At 56.6% G+C, this 23,610-nt stretch overlaps 1 protein-coding gene across 3 annotated transcripts in view; it reads right to left on the reverse strand.

Annotated features, from left to right (window-relative positions):
- LOC120387851 (RAP1 GTPase activating protein) overlaps positions 1–23,610 on the reverse strand; it is a 186,651-nt gene that overhangs the window by 79,581 nt on the left and 83,460 nt on the right. For all 3 annotated transcript variants that reach the window (XM_039509121.1, XM_039509119.1, XM_039509122.1), the window contains exon 3: positions 9,607–9,685. In XM_039509121.1, coding sequence (XP_039365055.1) covers positions 9,607–9,685 — 79 coding nt within the window. The remainder of the gene's footprint in view (positions 1–9,606; positions 9,686–23,610) is intronic.

Genomic DNA, 23,610 nt, shown 5'->3' on the forward strand with positions numbered 1-23,610 from the left:
ACATCTAGAATACTGTGTCCAGTTTTGGGCCCCACACTACAAGAAGGATGTGGAAAAAATGGAAAGAGTCCAGCGGAGGGCAACAAAAATGATTAGGGGGCTGTAGCACATGACTTATGAGGAAAGGCTGAGGGAACTGGGATTGTTTAGTCTGCAGAAGAGAAGAATGAGGGGGGATTTGATAGCAGCTTTCAACTACCTGAAAGGGGGTTCCAAAAAGGATGGATCTAGACTGTTCTCAGTGGTACCTGATGACAGAACAAGGAGTAATGGTCTCAAGTTGCAGTGGGGGAGGTTTAGGTTGGATATTAGGGAAAAAAATTTCACTCAGAGAGTGGTGAAACACTGGAATGGGTTCCCTAGGGAGATGGTGGAATCTCCTTCCTTAGAGGTTTTTAAGGTCAGGTTTGACAAAGCCCTGACTGGGATGATTTAGTTGGGAATTGGTCCTGCTTTGAGCAGGGGGTTGGACTAGATACCTCCTGAGGTCCCTTCCAACCCTGATATTCTATGATTCTATGACTCATATCCAGCTTCTCGTCCACTATAATCCCCAGGTCCTTTTCTGCAGAACCGCTGCTTAGCCAATCAGTCCCCAGCCTGTAGCAGTGCATGGGATTCTTCCTTCCTAAGTGCAGGACTCTGCACTTGTCCTTGTTGAACCTCATCAGATTTCTTTTGGCCCAATCCTCTAATTTGTCTAGGTCTCTCTGTATCCTATCCCTACCCTCCAGCATATCTACCTCTCCCTCCATCTTAGTGTAATCTATGAACTTGCTGAGGGTGCAGTCCATCCCATCATCCAGATCATTAATGAAAATATTGAACAAAACCGGCCCCAGGACCAACCCTTGGGGCACTCCACTTGATACCGGCTGCCAACTAGACATGGAGCCATTGATCACTACCCGTTGAGCCCGACGATCCAGCCAGCTTTCTATCCACCTAATAGTCCATTCTTCCAGCCCAGACTTCTTTAACTTGCTAGCAAGAATACTGTGGGAGATCGTATCAAAAGCTTCGCTAAAGTCAAGGAATAACACATCCACTGCTTTCCCCTCATCCACAGACCCAGTTATCTCCTCATAGAAGGCAATCAGGTTGGTCAGGCATGACTTGCCCTGGCAGAAACTGGATTGGATGTTAGCATTCATATGCTCCTGCACCTGCACCACATGCCTGTGGGAAGCCAGCACATCAGAGGTGTGAACGCACAGACAGAGCCATCTCGCTTGAGCACAGGAACAAGTTGTTATCTGAGGCTGGTGAGGAGTCAAGGCAGGATGGGCCACAGCCCACAGAGCCCAACCCCCAGGAAGTCCCGACAGCAGCAGCCGAGAGCTGAGCCAAGCTCGGAGCATTTCACCATGGAACAAATGAACCAGGCTATTCTGGGCAATACCTGAAGGTGCCAGATGAGGACAGCAGCAGCCAGTCTCTGCAAAGTATCATCCTGAAATGCTATCATCAGCCCTGTCCCCACGCAGTGCTCCAAGGAGGGGCCAGCCCTCCTCCCCTCAAACCAAAGTGGCATTGCCTGTGTGCGTGGCTGTAAATAATTTACAGCCCCTGAGCGACATGCTTCTGCTATTGGAATGTTTGTACAGAAAGGGAAACCTGAGTCTCTGGCCGGCACAACAGGTGGCTGAATAACAGAGTGAGATCACCATGCACAGAACGTCACGGGGCCCAGGCTCGCAGCTGGCTATAGGAGACGGCCCAGTGCGATTGGGGTGCATATGAAAGGCGACACCCCTTAAAGCAGAGGCGATGGCCCTGCTCCATTGAGCTCCACTGGGTCCACTCCTGGGGTGCAGTTCTGGCCCGAGACGCTGCTCGAGGGAGAATTCCCCTGGCACAGGGGGCATGCTGGGGGGCAGCACATGCTGCTACAGCATTTCTGGCTGGCAATGCAAGTCCTAGGGAGCCTACAGGAGGCTGTTGCAACTTGCTCTTCCTGTTGCACCCCTGGCCTGCACCTCCTATACCACACCTGCTGGAGGCCAAATGCTGCCTTCCCAGCCAGCACGGCCCTGCGCTGCTGGGCCATGGGGAGCTTGGAGACAGGGTGATGTCGATCTGGCTTGGGAGAGGATCCCAGTCTGGGAACAGGCAAAGGCTGCAAACCCCAAGGAGGGGGAGGGGGATGCACTGTTGGAGGTGGCACACAGGGTCGTGGCTGGGACTTGTGGGAGGAGAGGGCGTATATATCAGAAGAAACATCCTGACCTGGGGGCAGAATAGGCTAAAGCACAGGACAAGGTCCCTAGGGGCAGATCATCTCGTCCCTCCCCACCTGCCCTGGTGCTGGGACATCCCGGGCGGTCAGGGCAGGTGCCAGGGTAAGTGGGGGTGGCTGGCACAGGTCACACTGCCCACCACATGCCTTGCTGGCAGTGCCACTGCCCGGCTGTCTCTTGTCTGTCCGTCATGCAGACCAGCAGAGGCAGAAGCCAGCAGCTGGCAGTGACAGGCTCTGGGCTGGGGGCTGAGTGTGGGTGCCAGCACAAGGCGGCATAGAGCTGCACGCTGCAGGGGCATTCAGCAGGGCACTGAGAAGAGGGCGGAGGTGATTTTAGGGGCCCTGGTTTCTGAAACCCCAGCAATAATCTCGAATGGAGATGCAGGACTGTTATCTTCCCCAGGAAGTGACAGAGCTGTCGCTGGACTGGGTGAATGGAGGGATCGCAGCAGACACACGGCTCCCCTGGATAATTCCCCCCCATTCTATAGGGCAGTGTGCTGGCAACTAGGACGGGCACAGGGACTGGGGGACACCAGGAGAGCCCAGGACTGGGATAGCAGGGGAGAGCTGTGGGTTGGGACCGAGTGGGGGTGGGAGGGGTGCCCTAGCCAGGGAAGAAGTTACCGTGGATTTTCTTCTTACCTGCAGGGATTAACTTGCTGGGGGAAAGGATCCCTGCCCAGGCATGGGGGCTGGTTCTGGAATCGAGGGGAGGCAGTCTGCACCTCCGTCGTCAGGAGCTCTCCCATTGCTGGAGCTCCCAGGGGGCCTGCAGAAGCAGGGCATCCCGAGGGTGCAGGCTGCAGGACAGGGTGCAGCATACTGTGGGGCACTGAGGCGCCGGGTGCAAGGGTGACAGGAGGAGGGACCGAAACTGCCGTGTGCAAATGTAACCCACATGCCTCCTGGTTGTGGTGTCTGTCCCATCTAGTGGCACTAAGAGAGAGAGATTAATGAGTCTGCTCTACAGCCTTGTTATACCATGGGTACTGTGCGATAGAAGTGGTTATATTTTGGCTATATCCAGTGTATGTTTTATAGTAAGAATTAAGGTATCAGAATAAATGAACAGGATAGTGGATACACCTCTACCCCGATAGACGCAGCCCGATATAAGGCGGTTCGCACACACGGCTGGTAAAGCTCTGACATGCTGCTCTGAGCAGCGTGTTAAGGGTGCTGGGCCACGCTGGGGCCGAGGGGTTTGATAAGGGGCAGAGGGTCTCAGGGGTGGTCAGAGGTTCCCCCCCCAGGGTCTGGGGGGCAGGAGCTGTGGGAGGGCACTTTTGGGGGCCCCGCGGTCCCAGAGTGGCCTGGGGGATTAGTGGGGGGCCAGGAGCAGCCCACTCTGCTTTCCTTGCCCCAGCCCCAGCTGTGTTGCTCAGCGGATGGGGCTTGGGGGAAGGGATCCCGCCCACACTCACCAGCTGCGGCAGAAGCGGAGCAGCCCGGCCCCAGCCCACTCCACTCCGCCAGCTCCCAGCCACAGCGCTCCACTTCCCGCCACAGGTGAGTACGGGGGGCGTCCTTTCCCCAGCCTCCCCGCACTCACCGGCGGTGGGAAGCGGAGCGCCGCGGCTGGGAGGGGGTAGAGTGGAGCAGGTTGGGGCCTTCTCGCTCCACTTCCCGCCGCCGGTGAGTGCAGGACCTTTCCCCAGCCTCCCCGCAGCAACGCAGCTGGGGCCGGGGCAAGGAAAGTGGAGCAGGCTGGGGCCACGTCGCTCTGCTTCCCGCCGCCGGTGAGTGCCGGGGGATGTCCCTTCCCCAACCTCCCCGCACTCACCGGCGGTGGAAGCACAGCAGCCCAGCCCCAGCCCGCTCCACTCCACCAGCTCCCAGCCGTGGCGCTCCACTTCCCGCCGCCGGTGAGTGCAGGGGGGCGTCCCTTCCCCATCCTCCCCACACTCACTGGCAGCGGGAAGCTGGGAGGTGGCGGAGTGGAGCGGGCTGGGGCCAGGCTGCTCCGCTTCCCACCGCTGCCAGTGAGTGCCTGTCGGGGCTGGGTGGGGGGTAGCTAGGGGTCGGAGCAGGTCAGAGGACAGGGGGGTTGGATAGGGAGTGGGGTCCTGGGGGTGATTAGGGACAAGGGTCTGGGGGGGGGCGGTGCAAAGCAAGTTTGATATAACACGGTCTCACCTATAACGCGGTGAGATTTTTTTTGTCTCCCAAGGACGGTGTTATGTCGGGCTAGAGGTGTACTAGCATTAGCCGTTTTCTTTTTATTCATGCCTTGCAAGTAACAGACAGGATCTTGTCTGTGTCTATGTTAATTAGATTAAAGGAATTTCGAAGGCCTAGGCCCCAATGTAGGAAAAGATAGTTGCAAAATTTAGTAAGGCCTAATTTACGATGCCTTTCTTGTTCAACATAAACCACTGCTATTTGTTACCTTTTGAAGGTCTCTGTAAAGAACTGGTTGTGTGAAGGAGGAGTGCATGCATCAGGAGAAGATAAGGTGTGAAGGCCATTGCTGAAGCCAGATGGCCAAGGGAGGAGGAGTGAAGAGACTTAAAGATGCCAGAGGACCATCAGCGCACATCCATGGCTGAGGGGCAGACTGACAACCCTGAGGTGAAGGCTGCACCCTTAAAACACAAGATAATTGATTAAATCAAAACCAGACAGGATCACCCTGCCGGAGGTGTTTTGGGCCAGCATAAAAGATAACACCCACTGAGGAGTAACTGGTCATAAACGGACACAGCAAAATCCATAGACTTCAACGGAGAAAAAGGACTATAAGAACAGTGTGCTTTGCCATGGGGCTTTGGGTTCGTCTTGCCACAATTCCAGGAGCATCGGATTGCGACAGATAGAGCCTGGCTCCCCTCTGCGACCAATCTGGCTGGCCACTAGATTGATCCACACTCTGGACTGGTAACTATAAACATCGACTGGCAGGACTGTGTGCATGGGGGGTGGGGATGTGACTGAAAAGCATATGCTAATTGCTGTATTCTCAATAAATGCGGCTTGTTGCCTTTTCCGCTATAAAAAGATCTCGTGTGGTTTGTTTAAGCATAACAGCTTTAGCTAACAGCCAGTTGGCTTTTAGCTCATGCAGCAGAGGCTCATGCACTAAGCTCCAGAGATCCCCGGGTTGATCCTGCTCGCCGCCAACCGGGGTCTGTCGGCGTTACACAAAGAAGGGTGGAGAATCCTGAGCATGTGCAACTAGCCCCCAAGGCAGAGCTGGAAAGAGAAGGGCCCCGGATCCAGCAGGAGCTAATGTCGCTTCCTGAGCAACCAGCTGGAAGATCCAAGGGTAAAAAATGCCTGTGCAATGAGTGGAAAAATTGGAGCAGCAACAAAAGAAGAAGGAACAGAGTCAGCCGAGGCTGCAGGGCAGGAGAAAGGCAGAGACAGGCTCTGCAGAGTGAGCTCATGCTGCCACAGCGGAGAGGATCTGCAACCACTTGAAGGGGGAGTCTCAGAGAGTCGGCTCTTTCCTAAGCGACATGGGGGGCTCTAAAACGACTGGGGGCTAAACCTTTTTTCCTCCTTTTTTCTGTCCAAAGGAGAAGACATTCGATCAACCAGAAGGGATGGAAACCTCCTACACATAGGAGGGGATACTTGGAACTATCCGAAGCCAGACACATGCCAAACAATCAGTGAGGCCACTGGACAACTGAGGTGGTAAAGGAGCACTCAGGGAAAAGGAGGCCACTGTGAAGAAGCTAATTTAATTCTCTGCATCAGTCTCCACTGCAGAGGGTGTAAGGGAGATTCCTAAACCTGAGCCATTCTTTTTAGGTGACAGATCTGAGGAGGTGTCCCAGATTGAGGTGTCATTAGAGGAGGTTTTGGAACAAACTGATAAATGTAACAGCGATCGGTCACCAGGCCCAGATGGGATTCACCCCCGAGTTCTGAAGGAACTCGGATATGCAATTGCAGAATTACTAACAGTGGCCTGTGACCTATCACTTAAATCAGCCTCTGTACCAGATGACTGGAGAATAGCCAATGTATTTTTAACGGCTATTTTTTAAAAAGGCTCTGGATCCAATCCTGGCAATTACAGGCCAGTAAACCTAACTTCAGTACCACGCAAATTGGCTGAAACTATAATAAAGAACAGAATTATCAGACCCATAGATGAACACGATTTGTTGGGGAAGAGTTAATATGGCTTTTGTAAAGGGAAATAATGCCTCACCATTATTAATCTACTAGAATTCTTTGAAGGGGTCGACAAGCATGTGGACAAGGGTGATCCAGCGGATGTAGTGTACTTGAACTTTCAGAAAGCCTTTGACAAGGTCCCTGACCAAGGCTATAAGTAAACTAGCAGTAAAGCAGTCATGGGATAAGCAGGAAGGCTGTCTCATGGATCAGTAACTGGTTAAATGATAGGAAACCAAGGGGCAGGTAGGAATAGACAGTCAGTTTTCAGAATGGAGAGAGGTAAATAGTGCTGTCCCCCACCGCTCTGTACTGGGACTTGTGCTGTTGAACATATTCATAAATGATCCAAAAAATGGGTAAACAGTGAGGTGGCAAAATTTGCAGAAGATACAAAATTATTCAAGACAGTTAAGTCCAGAGCTGAAGACTTACAAGGGATCTCACAAAACTGGGTGACTGGGCAACAAAATGGCAAATAAAATTCAAGGTTAATAAATGCAGTTATACACAATGGAAAACATCATCCCAACTATACATATAAAATGATGGGGTCTAAATTAGCTGTTTTCACTCAAGAAAGATCTTGGAGTCACTGTGGATAGTTCTCTGAAGACATCCACTCAATGTGCAGCGGCAGTCAAAAAAGTGAACAGAATGTTAGGAACCGTTAGGAAAGGGATAAATAATAAAATAGAAAATATCATAATGCCATTGTAAATATCTATGGTGCACCCACACCTTGAATAGTGTGTCACCCCGTCTCAAACCCCCCCCCAGAGATATTAGATCTGGAAAATGTTCAGAGAAGGGTATCAAGCAGCTTCCATATGAAGAGAGATTAAAAAGACTGGGACTGTTCACCTTAGACAAGAGACAACTGAGGGGGATATAATAGAGGTCTATCAAATCGTGACTGGTGTGGAGAAAGTGCATAGGGAAGTGTTGTTTACCCCTTCACATCACACAAGAACTAGGGTCACCGGATGAAATGAATAGGCTGCAGTTTCAAAATCAACATAAGGAAGCGCTTCTTCACACAATGCACTGTCAACCTGTGCAACTCGTTACCAGGCGATGTTGTGAAAATCAAAAGTACAGCTGGGTTCCAAAAAGAGCTAGACAAGTTCCTGGCGGACAGGTCCATGAATGGCTACTAGCCAGGATGGTCAGAGATACAGCCCCATGCTCTGAGTGTCCCTAAACCTCTGACTGCCAGAAGCTGAGGCTGGACAACAGGGGATGGGTCACTTGAAATTGCTCTGTTCTGTTCATTCCCTTTGATACATCCAGCACCAGCCACTGGGCTAGATGGTGGACCGTTGGTCTGACCCACTAGGGCCATTCTTATGTTTGAGAGACAAGGTGGGTGAGGAAATCTCTTTTAATGGACTGTCATCGACTGGTGAGGGAGACAAGCTTTCGAGCTTACACAGCACTCCGGAAAACATTCTTACGTTGCGTTAACCTACAGGCTCAAATCGGCAAGTCCAGGCAACCCATCCTAGGAGTGCAGGGGGAGAGAGAGGACAGACCTTGAGAACCTCTGCCAACAAGATCGGACACATCAGGGAGAGCTGAAGTGGGGTCAGATACTGATCTGAAAGGGACAGCAGAGCAATCCCGGCAATTCTCACTGCATAAGACTCACTGTAGTCCTGAGTCAAAGAAAAACTAGGAGAAAAAAACCGAGCACCAAACAGTCAATAGGAGTCTTTCTATTTGCTTCAAGGCCCTTTGAGTCTGGCCCCAGGGGAGAAACAGTCCCAGGAGCAATTCGCATCCTGAGGGTAGAGAGATGAAAACCTGCCAGGCAAAGAAAACCAACCCAAGTGGCTGCAGGGCTCACAGAGGGAATCCCGGCTGAGGACTGGCTGGACCTGGATCCCTCAGCAGCAGCGGTGGCCTTCCTCGGAACTCTGGCTACAAGGTCTCCCTGACCCTCGCTCCACAATTAACCCAAAAGGAGCCTTGGGTGTGGCAGATGCAGGCTCCCATTTGGGGTTGGCAGGGGCACCTCGGGGTGTGAGAGGACAGCGAAGCAGAGTGGGGCTGAGAACGTGATAGGGAAACAGGCAATGGGCTTCTGAGTCATGTCCTCAGGTGCATAGTGTCAGCCAACAAGGAGGGACCAGTGCCCTTGTCCACAGCTCTCCCGCAGTCACCCTGGGTCTCTGAGGACACGGCACCAAAGGGAAGGACCCTGCCCTGGCAGGGGCTGGCCTTGGTGATGGGTCTCTGCCATCTTTGCCCATCCTCGCCCCCTGCCCTGGCACTCGCTCCCCCACTAATCCTCCTCTATGAGCTAGGCTGATGAAGCAGGAGCAGGGCAGGGGCCAGAACCCTCTGCCCTCTGTGCAGGCCCCAGCACCAGGCAGAGCTGCAGGCTCTCACCTCTGCCCTGGGCTCATTTCCCTTGCAAATCCTGCAGGGGGGATCAGCTGGGGAGGGTGTGGGAGGGCCTGGGCACGAAGAGGGAAGGAGGCTCTCTTCAGAGGAAAGTAGCCGGTCCAGATCGCACTCCTGTCGCTCTGCTGACCCTGGCCGGGTTACCCCAAACCTGAATCTGGCCTGCTGTGTTTTGAGGGCGTTCACCTACCCAGTGTGGGGGAAGTGTCCTTGGGACAAAATCCCCAGCAGGGCACTACCTGCAAACACAGGTTCCTTCCTGCCCAGCTTGTGCCCGGCCCAGGCACCACCTGCAGGAGCTGGCACAAATCCTGGAGTAGGGCAACCCCAGCTCGAGGGAGCTTGGCTCTGTTCTGCCAGTGCAGAGGGGGGCTGGCAGCTACCCACCTCAGACTGTACAGTGGTGGCATTTCAGGGTGAGCATCCCCCAGGGTCTCTGCCCCTGAAGTACCAGCCTGTCCAGGCTGCAGAGACCTACCCATGTCACCTTCACACATCCTCCAAGCAAAGCCCCCGGGCAGCAGCTCAGTATCGTGACCCTCCAAGAAATAGAAACTGAGGCACAGAGCGGACAGGGACTTGCCCAAGCTCACACTAGTCAGACACAGGGCTGGACGTGCAACCTCAGAGTCCTGACGACAGGCCTCCTGCTTAGGCCACTATACCCCGTGCCTACCATGGCAAGCGCTCCCCCTGCAGAGCCAGCAGCTGGGGTGTCCCCACCCAGGGCCTGTCTGCAGCCACTGCTGCAGGGACCCACACCTGGGCGTCTCAGGGGGCTGGGGAAGGCACCGTGGCATGGAGGGTACGGAGAGGACTCTTACCTTGGGGTGGGGTGGAGCAGAGCCCACCCAGGGCAGCTCTACGGTGTGTGAGACATGCTGGCTTGGCACATCGTTCTTCCTGAAAAAGAAGAAACCCGCATATTACAGCTGGCCCCATGGCTGTGACCTCTCCAGCTGGGCTGGGGCTGGAGGGGCCGGGAAGAGAGAGGCCAGCAGCGGGGATCCCAAGGGAGTCGAGGAGAGGGTAGACCAGGGGAGCCACCAGGTGCTACTCAGCAGCCGCATCAGAGGGGAGATGCAGCCTGGTAATGCGTCCAGGAGAGACGCAGCGCTGCAGGGGCCCCTCAGGAGCTAGCTTCACGTCACTTGCATTTAACGAAGATCCCCAGGAAAGTGCAGCAGCAGCAGCAGCAGCAGGCTCAGCCAGACATTGCTCCAGTTACCAACACGCTACCGAAGCAGCCAGTGGACAGCGCAGCTGCTCCATGGACTGCAACAGACACTCCAACTCCTGCACCTGGTACCTTGCGTCTGGCTAGTGGACTGCAACCTGCGTTCCCTCATCCATCACACCTGGCCAGGGCCACGCAGAGACAGCTAGTCAATTGCCACCCTCAGGAGAAGGAGCAACAGCAGCTGCACAGCTGCGAAGGAGATTGGGTTATTATCCAGGCAGCTGCTACTAGCGATGAGGGGTTCACACCGGCACAGGCTTAGAGCTGCAGCAGATGGCCCCTTCACACCACTTTGAGGGATTGAACTGGGAACTCTGCCCAGCTGAAAACCAGCTCAGCCCCCAGCCTTAGAAACCCACTTGCCAGGTGGCCTGAGAGGAAGCAGATTTCAGCTCCCTTTCTCTCAGGCAGCATACCGAGGCCACAGATCCCAGAATGCATCATTGTCTGATCCAGCAACCGGTGCTCTCATTGGGAGCACCCAACAGGGCAGCGCCAAACTCTGGGGTGCATTTTGGTTGCCCCATGGCAAAGGATCCACATGGCCCAGTTCTCAGCATGCAGGAGCCACAGATCCCAGTGCAGGTGGCTGCATTACCTGCCCTGGACCCAGCCCCTGTTGCTCAGACCCACTGCTGGGCAGACATTCCCAGCTGTGTTTGCCTTCCTCCGGCAATTATTAACGCTGGCACCGCCAGACAGGCCCACCAGCTACGACAGGGGCAGAGCTACCATGCTCTGCACCCAGCGAAATCCTTCTCCTTGCCATGCAGCCCCCGCGCCAGCGAGCCTCGAACGCAGAGGCCACAGTCTGCCACCCCCGTCCTCCAGCCAAGCCCACCTACACCAGCCCAACCCAGTCCCCACTCCCAATTGACACCACACACATTTTCACGCCCATTACAGCAGCACCTGGAGAGCCCAGCTGAGATCAGGGCCCCTGCACGGGCACTGCACCGACACCGCGAGAGGCCCTGCCCAACGGGCTGTGTCTGATCAGGCCAGGCAGCCGTGGGGGAGCAGTGAGCCGGAGGGGGGAGGGGAGGGCTGTGCCCAGGCCAGCAGCAGAGCCAGGGACAGAACCAGCTGCACTAGCCACTAGACCATGCTGCCTGCCACTGGCCGCTCTGGGACTCCACAGGGAGTGGCAGGCCCAGCCCCCCAGCAAAGGGCCTCGGCCAGGCGAACAGGGAGCTTGGTCTGTGGGCTGCACGCACTCCTTGGCTCCACTGGCCTGCCAACAAGGGGCCAGGCATCAGGGCAGCAGCGTGTCCTGGGGCCTGAGCCAGCCCTAGCTCCTTGCTCCATGCAGAGCCAGGCACAGACGCCCTAGGTCCCTCCTGACACACGGGACTCGCACCTGTAGCTGGCTCCATGGGTGCATGCCAAGGCTGGAGAGTGACTCACGGGAGGGCCCCCCAGTGTGCAGCACCTGCAGTGACTCCTGGGCACCCTCCCCGCAGGGCCCAGAGCCAGGGCATGCTGGGCGCCCTTCCCCCAGAGCCACGGAAAGCTGGGTGCCCCTCCTCCAGGGCTCAGAGCCACGCCATGCTGGTTGCCCCTCCCCCGGAGCCACAGCATGCTGGGCATCCCTCTCCAAGGGCTCAGAGTCACAGACGCTGGGCACTCCCTTCCCCCAACCCTTGCGGGGCCTAGAACTGCAGCACACCGGGCACCCCCCACATCCCTCACAGTGTGTTCGGTGTGACACCCTGGCACCCCAGTATTCACCACTGTCATGTAGTTAGGGTATGTTTTGTACAAAGTGCGCCTTGTGATGTATCATTCTCAAAGTTTTGATCTGCTAGACATTACTATCTCGTGGGATTGTATGTGCTGTCGTTGTATGTGAAGTTACGAAGTTTGGCCACGTGTGTGTTACTGAAACACGTTGTGAGGCCGAACGCACCCACAAGCAGCCTTTCAGGTACAACAGTAAAAAGGCCAAACAGTGTTAACGGCTTATTGAGGAAATGCCCACAAGCAGCAGGATCACCCCAGGAACTGTGTGCTATAGAAACCTCTCCAAGCCAGCACCGCACAAGGGGAACTGTCTGACCCAGGTCACAGCAAAAGAGCTTTCCAGCGTGGGAAGAAGATATAAAAGGGGGACAATGACATCCTGGGGGGACCTCAAACTCCCTGCAACACCACACCTGGGAACACCTGAGGAACAAAGACTGACCAGGGGGAAGTGATGGTCCCCGGCTACAGGGATTTCTAGCCTGTGTATGAAAACCTGGGAAAGCCTTAAGAATCTGCCAGGCTGTTTATCACTCAGGGTGAGAATTTGCTAATTCATATCCTACCTGTCTAGGATGTTACGCTCAGTTTGTGGGTTTGTTTATTTGCTAGGTAATCTGCTTTGATCTGTTTGCTATCACTTATAATGACTTAAAATCTATCCTTTGTATTTAATCAACTTATTTTCTGTTTTAATCCAAACCAGTGAGCATTTGACTAAGGTGTCTGGGGAAAATCTCAGCTTGGTTGCCATAAGTGTGCATGGTCCTCATCACATTGAGGGAGAGGTGGACGGGCATTAAACCCACATACTGGCCAGATTGGACCAGGGCAGGACGGTACTGCTCTGGGGGCCTAGGCTGGGAGCCTGGTGGTTAGACAGCCTGCATGTAACTGCAGCTGGGTGTGTCCTGACCTGTGTGAATGCTGGTGAAAGTGCAAGCTGGGAGGGCTTTGCAGCTTGTTACAGCAGTACAGTCCAAAGGGAGCCCAGGCTGGTGGGTCAGAGGGCTCAGTAGTACCCCAGTTCCAGGTGGCACCCCAGGGGGAACCTGTCACACATGGCACACCGGGCACCTCCACAGGTAGGGTTGCCAACTCTCCAGGATTGCCCTGGAGTCTCCAGGAATTAAAGATAAATTTTTAATTAAAGATTATGTCATGTGATGAAACGGCCAGGAATACGTCCAACCACAATTGACAACCCTACTCGCAGGGCCCAGAGCCATGGCACAGCTGGGCAAGCCCCTCCTCCACCCCTCACAGAGCCCAGAGCCACGGCACACCGGGCACCTCTCACCAGGGCTGAGGCTCAGCACACCAGCTGGGTTCTGTGATCTAAGAAAGTCTCCCCCAGGGCTGTCAGAGGGAGACCCAGGCCTCTTCCCTCTGTAGGGCAAGTTTTGGGAATGCTCCCTCAGGGACTGGCTGTCGCTGCAGCCATCTGTGGCCCCAGGTCTGCTTAGATCCTAGCAGAAGGCAGACACAGTAAATCACTGGCCAGCATCTGTCTGGGAGCAGGATCAATCTGGGGGTGTGGGACTGACATCAGCATCTGGGGATCCAGAGCTGCCTGGAGTGACCCTCCAGCCTGGCACTAGGGGGTATCACAGCCCGCAAGGCACCAGCGCAGCTTCAACACCCTTTGGAAACATCACCTAGCTTCATGGGGCAGCTCTCTCCCCTCAGCACCCTATACTACAGGTGGGGAAACCAGGCACTGAAGGGGCCCACAGTGACAGTAGCAAGGCTAGAACCTAGCTCGTCTGAGGTCACTGAGCCATGCCTCTTCAGCCCCTGGAAGGACCCAGAGCTGTGTCCCTCGTACCGGCACCTGTCCCTGTGGCACCTGGCAGGCACTGCTGGGAACAAGGCTGCCAGAGCCGGGAGGGGTGGAGAGCATCAGCATGAGCTGGCAAGGCCCCCACATAACAGAGGTGTCCCCAGAATATGTAGGGGGTCCTCAGAACACCCCTGGGGGATGCCCCATGTCACTCTCTGCCAAAGGATCAATGTGGTGCAAGTTCGGCACCCTCAGCCAAGCCCAGACACACCCCAGGCCCCTGCTCCCCGCTAGGAGGAAGAGGAGGGTTTATCCATGGCGGGACGATGCCCCCAGGGGAGCCGCTCGGTCAGAGCTGCCCAGCATGGTCCCGACAGCTGCCACGCTCGCCTGCCAGGCCGGATATGAGGGATTTGCAATTCTGGGCCTAACCACATAAAGGATTCCTGGGCCTGGCTTGAGCTGGCCCAGCAAGGCAGGAAATGGGCAAGTTTCCCACAACTCAGCTCAGCTCTCCGATGCCCCTCACTCCTGACCCACAGCTCCCCACTAGTCCAGCGCTGGACCTGTCCCAAACAGCATCCAGCACATGTGGGGACAGAGATCTCACCAGGCCCATTTCCCTTCACATCCATCCTGGCACTCAGGCCCTCAGGCCCCAGTGAGAGCTGGAGGTCCTGGGGGGCCTTTGACTCTGACCCTGGAGCGCAGAACCCACAGTGGGGACTGATGCCAGCAGGTGCCCTGGCTGCTGCAGGCCCCAGGCAGGGAGGGAGGGGCGTGCAGAGGGAGGGCTCACTCCATGGGGGCACAGGGCTGTTTCTGATGCACTCAGATGCATCTGGGTCACCTTGTGCCTTTCTCGTCCCCCACACGGCGTCCCTGAGCCGATCAGGGACACGACCTGCCCTGAAGCTGCACTCCCTAGGCAGCTCAGTCAGGGAAAGCTTTGCTGATGCAGTCACTAAGGTCCTCAGCTTTCGGCTCCCTGCTGCTCACCCAGGGAGTGCTCTGCCCGCCTGCCCGCCCGCCCGCCGGGCGCACAGACGGGCTCCCAGACACAAGTAAAGCTCCGGAGCATGCACAGAGCAAACGAGTAGGAAAATGCACTTACAAAGCGATTCTCCATCGGCCTGGGCCTGCCAAGGGGAGGAGACAGTCTGAATTATTACAGCACAACATCACAGCAACACAACAACACAACCCCACCTAGCACAGAGCCACAACACCACAACACAACCCCACCCAGCACAGAACCACAACATAGCACAGAGCCATAACACAACTAGGCATGGATCTGGGTAACTCGGGAGGATGGCTTTGGGTCTATGTGACCCAAAGTACCTTTATGTAAAGTGCTTTTGTTAGCCTTACTAAACCTTTGTAACCTCTTGTGCTATGTGCTGATTACTGGCAGCTGCAAGGCTGCTTGGCACTAGATGTAGCCAATACTAAATAAGACAGGCGGAAAGCAGATGCTGTAATTAAAGTTATATGCATGAGAACGTAGCCCCCACGGTGGGAAAGTACAGATAACTGTTCACAGAAGAGGTACTAACGAGCTAAAGTGGTTTTTGCCAAGTATGATTTAACCTGCTTAGTGTAATTGTTACTTGCATGATGTATTTGATATAGAAAATAGACGGGAGGGGGAAGAAGGGGGGTAAGGGGGAGGAGTGTGGGGGTGATGGGAATGCTGAGCTGAAGTTCTGTATAAAGAGAGGAAAACCGCTTGTATCGGGGTGCAGGGTTTGAGATTGCTAGGTCTCCCTGGCACCTTATTTGGGCTCAAATAAACTTGGTTGCTTCTCCACCCTGGTGTGTTAATTAGTGCGGCGCACACCGGGCAACGAACCCCCACTGTTGCTGTCCTCGGCCCTCTGTGCCGGCAACACATCTAACGCAGAACCACAATACAACCCCACCCAGCACAGAGCCACAACACAATCCCATCCAACACAACCCCACAGAACACAACAAAACAAAACCCCCTCTAACAGAGAATCACACCACCAGCACACAGCACAACACAACCCCATCCAGCACAGCACACAATACCAGTACAGCACTGCATTGCAACACTGAAACACAGCACAGTGACAAAAAACCAACACAACACAGCAACAGAACACCAACACAGGACAGTACAACTGTGCAACCCAGACCTGCACTAAGCCACAAAGTAATGCATAGCAAAGCCACAACACAGCCCCATGAGCACAGCCTGCAAACACTACACACCATTATAAAAACAGAACAGTCCAATCCCCTCCTCTCCGCTGTTGGGTTCTGGCCTGAGTGCAATGCCAGTCCCACTGCAAGGGATGGGGGGTTCTGGGATCCTGGGCAGCCCCCGATCAGTCTCACACAGAGGGGCCACTACACATTTCGCTGCTCTTTCTAAGCAGCAGCCCTAGGCATGGGCCTGGCTCTGCTCGCACACCCCAAGACAATACCACTGCAGCCTGGCCCTGCACTGCCCAGTCCCAGACACTACAGAGAAAGGGCCAGGATTCAGCCACCCTCTTTCAGCCCACTTGGTTTGACATGGTTGAAGGTCTAGGCTGTGAGTTGTGGGGAAAGCGGTGCTGGGAAGCCAGGGGTGACCCGCCGGGGTCCTGCTGCAGCCCTTCCCGGGATGGAGTGCCTCTGGAGGAGGGAATCTCTCCCTCACCTGTGCGGTTCCAACATCCCATCCCACCCACACCAGGAAGCAGCAGAAGCTTCCCAAATGCATCCCTGGCAGCAAAGTCCAGCAGGGTGAGGGCAGGCCCTGCCCCATGGGCTGCAGACTTGCAGCTCGCGCCGTGGGTGCAAACGTCTGCCCGGGGAAGAGGCAAGTGACTGACTCATTGCCCCATGACTGGGAAGTAACAAGGATCAGGCTGGCCACAAGGAATGGACAGCGTAGGCGTGGAGTGCCCAAGAGAGGCCTCCTCCTGTGTCAGGCACGAGCATCCGCCCCGGGAAGGCAGGCAGCACAGAGCACTGGCTGCGGGGAGCAGGGTTTCCTACTGCTCGATTCCCCTCTGAGTCTTGTCTGGAGCGCAAAGGGGTCAATAGCGAGTCGGCCCATGAGGAACTGATGCCAGAGCAGGCCCAGTGCCTCCTTGGTGGCTGGTGGGGGGGTTGCAGGGCACGGCGCTGGAGAGGGGCTCTGTCTGTGTGACATGGTCAGTTCCTGCTTGGTGGAACCAAGAGCACCAGGACCGAGCTGGCAGGGTGACGAGAGTCGAGGGGGTTACAACATGGCACCAGCTCCTGCTCTACCTAGCCTGTGCCAGGCAGCAGGTTGATGATCCCACCTCACATTCTAGGACCCCAGGAGCCTCTGTTGGGAGGAGGGGGCTGGGATGAGCCAAGGGGGAGCCAGAAAGCTGGGAACCCTGGGAGTCTGCACTGGGACAAAAACGCTGCGTCCCCGGCACTAAGTGCTGGACCAGCCTGGCTGCTGGGGTCTCAGGTGTTTATGCCGAATATCCCGTCCCCGAGGCGCAGGCACTACCCAAGAGCCACCTTTGCACGGCAGGCCCATAGGCCTGCGGCCTGCTGCTGTTTGGCAAACCCAGGGCCAGGGCCGGTTTGCAGGAACCTCGCCCTAGGCACCACCTGCCTGGGAGTGAGCAGACCGGCTCCCCATTGCCAAGGGGACAGGAAAGCTCCAGCAGGCAAGAGCGCACGGCCTTGGAGCTGCAGCAGTGAAGAATGTGCCAGGACTCCCTGACACCTGCCTGATCCAGCCTCCAAGACAAATCTTCCTCCACTGCAGATTCCAGCCTCCCCCCACAGACTGGCTCCATTCGAGGGCTCCCCCCGACCCTCCCAGTGGGTACAACACCCCCTGCATCATTCCCATCCCTAATGCAGCACCCAGCCTGCGGCTCACCCACATCCTCCAGCCCTGCTCATCTGTTTGCCTTAGCAGGATTCCAGAGCAGCCCCTCTCCCCGCGTACCCCTCACCCAGGACATGACGCTGGCAAAGCCACTGACCCTGTGTTGGGACCAGGGGCGGCTCTAGGCACCAGCAAACCAAGCTGTTGCCTAGGGCGGCCAAATCTAGGGGGCGGCAGGCTGGGCCGGAGCCGCGGCCGGAGCTGCGGACGACCGGACCTGCCGCAGGCATGACTGCGGCAGCTCAAGCGGAGCCGCCGGACCTGTGGAGCTCCCGGTGGAGCTCCCGCAGTCATGCCTGCGGCAGGTCCGCTCGTCCTGGGGCTCCGGTGGACCTGCCGCGGGAGCTCAACCGGAGCCGCGGGAAGAGGGGACCCGCCGCGGGACCGAGGAAGGGCGGCGCAGCGCACCGCGCTGCCTGGGGCAGCCTATTTTCTAGAGCCGCCCCTGGTTGGGACCCAAACTCCCCACCTCTGCATTGGGTCTGGAGAGCTGCCTAGCTGTCGCTGGGCTGCCTACATCTCAGCGTGGTGCATTAGAGACACGGATGGGGTGTGTGGAGCTGATGGCGGGTGAGTCTCATTAGAGATTGTCCTACAGACACATCTGCTCTCTCCTGCCCAGCCCAGGCCCCCACCTCCGCTCCCATTCAGTATTTATCACCACTGCGGACCAGGCCCCCAGGGGGCTCAGACCGGGAAAAAGGTCCCTGGCCCTTCCGAGGGCTAACAGGCAGATACCGACAGGAGAGGGGAGCCCAAGGAAACAAGGGGGCAGTGCCAGGCAGTATGATGGGCAGGGCGCAGCCCAGCCATTGTCTAGTGTGTGGTAGGCATCCTGGCAGAGAAGAGTTTTTAGAAGGACAGCAAGGCCCATTGCATGCCCCCACCCTCCCATTTGCTATGGCATGAACCACTCCCCCTCCCCACTGCAGCACTGGAAAAGGGGTGGGTTATTTTGAACGTCTGTGCCAAGCTTTAGCAAGGGAGCTGCGGTGGAATCAGCCTGCTGGGTGCAGGGCTTGGGTTGAGAACCACTGACAGAGGGACCTGTTTGCCAATGCCCACCTCTCCTTAGCACCTGCATGGCCACCTAGCCAGCATCCTCACTGAGGTGAGCGCTCAGTGCCCGAGTGGCATCCCTCCATCCACGCCAGAGATCAACCTGTCATTACCCGCACCCATGGTCACAAGAGATGGCAGACAAGCTGCTGCCAGAGCCCTGTGCACCCCCAGCACCGCTGCGCAGGGAGCTCTGAGCAGCTGGACTGCAGCGCCTTCCCAAGGACTGAGCATCCAGCAGTGCCAGCCGCTGCAGCAGGGGCAGGTTAATCAATGTAACTAATCTAGTAAAATTCATGCTTCTCCTGGCCCAGGCTGAGCCGCAGGGCAGCACCTCTGAGGCTGGCTGGCAAAGCTGGGGGCCCCTCTGGGGCTCTGGCTCCTAGGAAGGAGGGGTCAGGTCCCTGGGGGCAGGTGCTGAGATCATCCTGCTGCACTCAGTCCCTCTCCTCGACAGGTCCTCGGTGTGTGCTGCGCTCTTTCCAGCAAGGAGGAGAGGGAAGAGCTGGACTAGGTCATCATCTCAGGACATTTCTAGCCTCTCTCATGGTTGCAGCCTGGTGGCGAAAGGACACCTCAGGCCTTGAAGAAGCCCTGGACTTTTGTCCGTCAGCAGGGCTTGGGGACATCACATGGTGCGGCTGAGAGACAGAGGTGTTTGCTGGTCCTTCTCAAGCAGGGATGCTCCCAGTGCTGGCATGGCTGGGAAGAGGGGCCGTCGCACTGCCTGGAGAAGCGAGGTGAGTTACAGACCCCCATGGACGCCAGCTTGTGAACCTCAGCCTCCGGGGAGGGCGGGAAGGCCGGGCAGGTGTCTGCCGCTGGGGTGGGAATCAGCCGCACTGGGATCCTCCAGGACATGCCTGCCACAAGCCTGCCCAGGGAGGGCGCCTGCACCTGCAGGTGGGTGGCTGGCTCAGAGCCACAGGCTGTGCCCCCTTGTCTGCAACCTCGGGGGGCTGGGCAAGTAGGAAACAACCATCCTAGACCTTCCCCTTAGCTCGAATCATAGCGGGGGCGACGCTGTACATTTTCCCCAAGCTATTTAGTTTTACTGAAGTGGGCTGAACATTTTCCACCCGCGGGCAAGTATCTACGAGCCACATGCTGTCCAGGCCCGTTCGTGCCTCCTTCTGGCCTCCCTTCCCGGAAGCACAGGCAAGCCCTGGGGGGTCACACTAGGGAGCAGTGTCTAAATACCCCTGCCCGCCGGGGCTAAGCCTGGCGCAGCTCAGCCATGCTACCGGGCATTGGAAGGCCCGTTTCTTAGAGCAGCTCTAGGAGGTAGCTGGAATGCTGGCAGCCCTGCTACCCTACAAGTCTCTCGTTCTCTGCAAAGGCCACATGCTTGTCTGTGTAACAGGGGGTCTGCCCCTCTAGGGGCTGGGGCCTGCAGCCAGCCAGCCTCGCGGTTCCCAAACCCAGGGGATCCCTACAAAGAGCTCAGAGCGCACAGCTGGTGGGAGAGTTGGGGATGTGGTAGCCTTGGAATGGGGGAAGAGAGGCAAGGGGAAGGCCCTGGACGCTGGCAGCCTGCTCTGTCCTGGTGTTGGTTTAGGCATCTCATGTTTGAAGAAGGGTTGGTGCACACTGCCCATGGTTAGTCCTTCCTGGGCCAGCCAATGGGCCAGTACCACCCCACAGCTGCTCCTGCACCCACTTGGCTCTTCCCACCTTACTTCTCCCCACCCTGTCACTTTCACGGGAGTCTGTCCTGACACCAGGCCTTTGATTCTTCAAAGCTCATCAACTGCACCTGTGATTCCTCAGCCACTAACGAATCAAGGGTCAGTGAGGCAGCTGGGCCACGGGGAGCTCTGGAGCATGGGTCTGCAAGAATGCATCCCAGGTATCCAGGCTGGGACTGCTGGAAACAAGGAGATGCCATTGACTTAGCTGGAGGAAACGGTAGCTCCCAATTGGTTCCACCAAATGTTTGTCTCAGCCCCATGGTGCTTCACAGATTGTAAAAGAAATCCTGGTACAGCTGGCACCAGAAAGATGGCCGTGCGAGGTCTCATCTGGCCATGCTTGCTAGGGCTCAGCTCCTTTGGTACCAGCAGCAGCCTTCAGCTCAGGCTGATACAGACCCCAGCAGCAGCAGAAGGCACCTTACGCTCAGCGGTGCTGCTGCCAGACTCCTGGTGCTCAGCAAATCCGCCTTCAGAGACGGCTCAGCAATGCACATTCACCCGGGACAAATTCCGAACAGCCCATGGACACAGGGTAACTTGGGGCACAGGGTCTGAGTCTCCTCTTGCTTGCCCCTTAGCGTCACTGGTGTGCCTCCTGATCTATGCCAGGGCAAGAGATGGATCTGGCCCAATGCTGCTGAACAGCCAGTAGAAGCCACCCCCCCTCCCCCGCTTCTCCTGTAGATCAAGAGCTGTCTGATCTCCATATGCAAATATGCAGATGAGATGTTTGTTTGCTGCTGCTGCTGTCTCCTCAACAGGGAACTAAATGGCAGCTGAACTGCCTTCTAGTCCTCGCCTCTGCAGCAAGGAGCTGACCTCCCCCGCGTCTAGCTCTGACCCCGTCCTCTCCTCCGAGTTACCTGCCCTGCCAATCTAGGCACTGCTCAGGCTGCAAGGACCAAGGGCCCTGTATGCCACTGAGCACGGCCAGTGAACACCACACCAGGCTCCTGGGGAGACAGTGGGGAATGCAGGGAAAGGGTGACCAGTTGTTCATTCCAGGTGGCCCCAGAAATCCATCTGGGCTTCTCCTTGCATCAGCAGCATCGAGTCCATTCCAGGTGGGCCATTCCACCTCTGGATCTTCCCCTTTCAGGGCACAGGACTCAGACCCCAGCCTGGGCAGTTAATTTCCCATCCGGTGACTGTGCATGGCCCCAATGCCCCAGTGCAGACACTGCAGCAGTACCAGGCTCTGTGCACAGCCTGTCCAACTGCAGCTGCTGCCCAGCTTGAACTCAAAGCCAAGGGGCCACAGTCAGGTAGGGTCAGTGCCCGCGAGCTGCCTGGCCTTGCTTCAGTACTGACTCAGTTGCATCAGCTCGGAGCCCCCTCCCTGTGAGGGGGTAACGAAGCTGCCGCCATTCAGTCCCCAAATAACCTTTGCAACCTGCTAGGCGATGCAGAGCTTCCCCCCCCAACAGCTCCCTGCACAGCAATTCCATCAGGTGGCACGTGCAGAGCCCAGGAAACGCACCGTGGGGGGACTCCTCTTCAAAGACCAGTGAAACCCCTGGGCCTTGCTTTGATGTCTCATGTTCCTGCTCTTGGATCCCCCTTCGGCCGTGGGTTTGCTTTAGATTCCCCGACCCTTAGATCCAGTGAATCCTTCGGGGGCGGGGATCCAGCTCTGTTGCAGGCGGCCTGAGGGATGGCTGCAGGTCACTGCAGTCCCCCCATTGCTCCTGAGCAAGGGTGCAGCACCAGGTCCTTTCAGTGAAAGGGAGCAGGGATTGCCCCTGGTGCGGCAGGCTACTCACAGCTGCTGCGTATGGGCTCTGAGGGTCCCACTTGGCAGAGCTGGGAAGTGGCTTGTCCCTGGTCTTGCATCACGTCAGGAACGAGCCATGGTCTCCTGGCTCCCAGGCCTGGGCCTTAGACGCCGCTCATGGCCTTGCCCATGGTAATGTCTCCTGGGGCAGGGGCAGAGTAAGAGGATTTGGGGAGCCACATGGAGTGTGAAGAGCTTCAGTGCTGCAGTCTCAGGTCTCAGAGACGGGAAAGGCCCTGGGCAGTCACAGCACGAGTGGTCCGGCCCGTCATTTTCTCCCCGCCCCCACCCCCGCGCCACCGTGGCTCTCTTCTCCACAGGCCGCAGCAGCTCTCTGCTCAGCCTACTCACTGCCCCGAGTTCCTCCGCTCCTGCCTGCGCATTTCCCACGTGCTCGGGGTTCAGCTGGTCGCCATATTTGGGGTCGGGAAGGAATTTTCCTCCGGGGCAGATTGGCAGAGGCCCTGCAGGTTTTTTGCCTCCCTCTGCAGCATGGGGCACGGGTCACTGGCTGGAGGATTCTCTGCAGCTTGAGGTCTTCAGACCATGACCTGAGGACTTCAGTAACTCAGACAGGTTAGGGTTTTGTTACAGGAGTGGGTGGGTGAGATTCTGTGGCCTGCATTGTGCAGGAGGTCAGACTAGATGATCATAATGGTCCCTTCTGACCTTAAAGTCTGTGAGTCTATTTCCATCCCCAGGATCTCAACGAGGGCGTTAATGGGTTAAGACTAAGATTCTGTCATGGTTATTTTTAATAAAAGTCACGGACAAGTCACAGGCAATAAACAAAAATTCCCGCAAGCCATGACCTGTCGGTGACTTTTGCTTCTGCGGCTCCATGGTTTCCCCCACTGCCGTGGTAGCTGGGAGCTGCGGGGTCCCCCTCCAGCCCTGCTCAAGGTCCCGCTGGCTGCCAACTCCAGTCCTGGCCCCTGGGGCTGAAGCAGAAAATGTCACAGAGGTCTCTGGAAGTCATGGATTCCGTGACCTCTGTGACATAAAATCACTCTTATTATTGATGGATGCATCTCTAGGGCCACAGCTAGGCAGGGCACTTCACAGTGCCCTCCCTAAGGACCGAGAGCCTAACTCTGCCCCCAGTACTCCCATGCAGCCCTTCCTCCTCTCTCGATTACCCCCTGGAGTAAATCAGGAGTAGCTGCACTGGCACCACTGGAGCTCCTTCCATGCTAACGTAGGGAGAGAAGAATCAGGCCCAGCTAGAACATGATGGGGAGGGGGAAAGTGGAAGCCTCGAGAGGAAAGCAGGGCTCCCATCATGAGTCCCCAAGTCACAGTTCAGACACGTCAGTTCTGGTACCACTCCCTGCCCCTGTGCACTGGCCACAGTGACCCAGGAAGGCTGCCCAGGCCACTGCACGGTACTCTGGAGGGACAAAGCCAACTCTGGCTTTTCCAGCCCTGACGGGAATTTGGTGATGGGTGTCGCTGACTTGGCTAGCAGAGCTCTCTGCCAACCTAGCAAACTTTCAGCCAATGGGCTTCCGAAACCCCAACTGCATGATGCAATAGACACAACAGACCTGATCTTTACAGGTTCCAGCTGCTGCTTAGACTCCAATGCAAGCACAAAGCTGAGCTGCATGGGGCCTGGCCAGCAGCCAGGGGATTGTGCA

Source organism: Mauremys reevesii, linkage group 21 (assembly GCF_016161935.1).
Source record: "Mauremys reevesii isolate NIE-2019 linkage group 21, ASM1616193v1, whole genome shotgun sequence".
NCBI lineage: Eukaryota > Metazoa > Chordata > Testudines > Geoemydidae > Mauremys > Mauremys reevesii.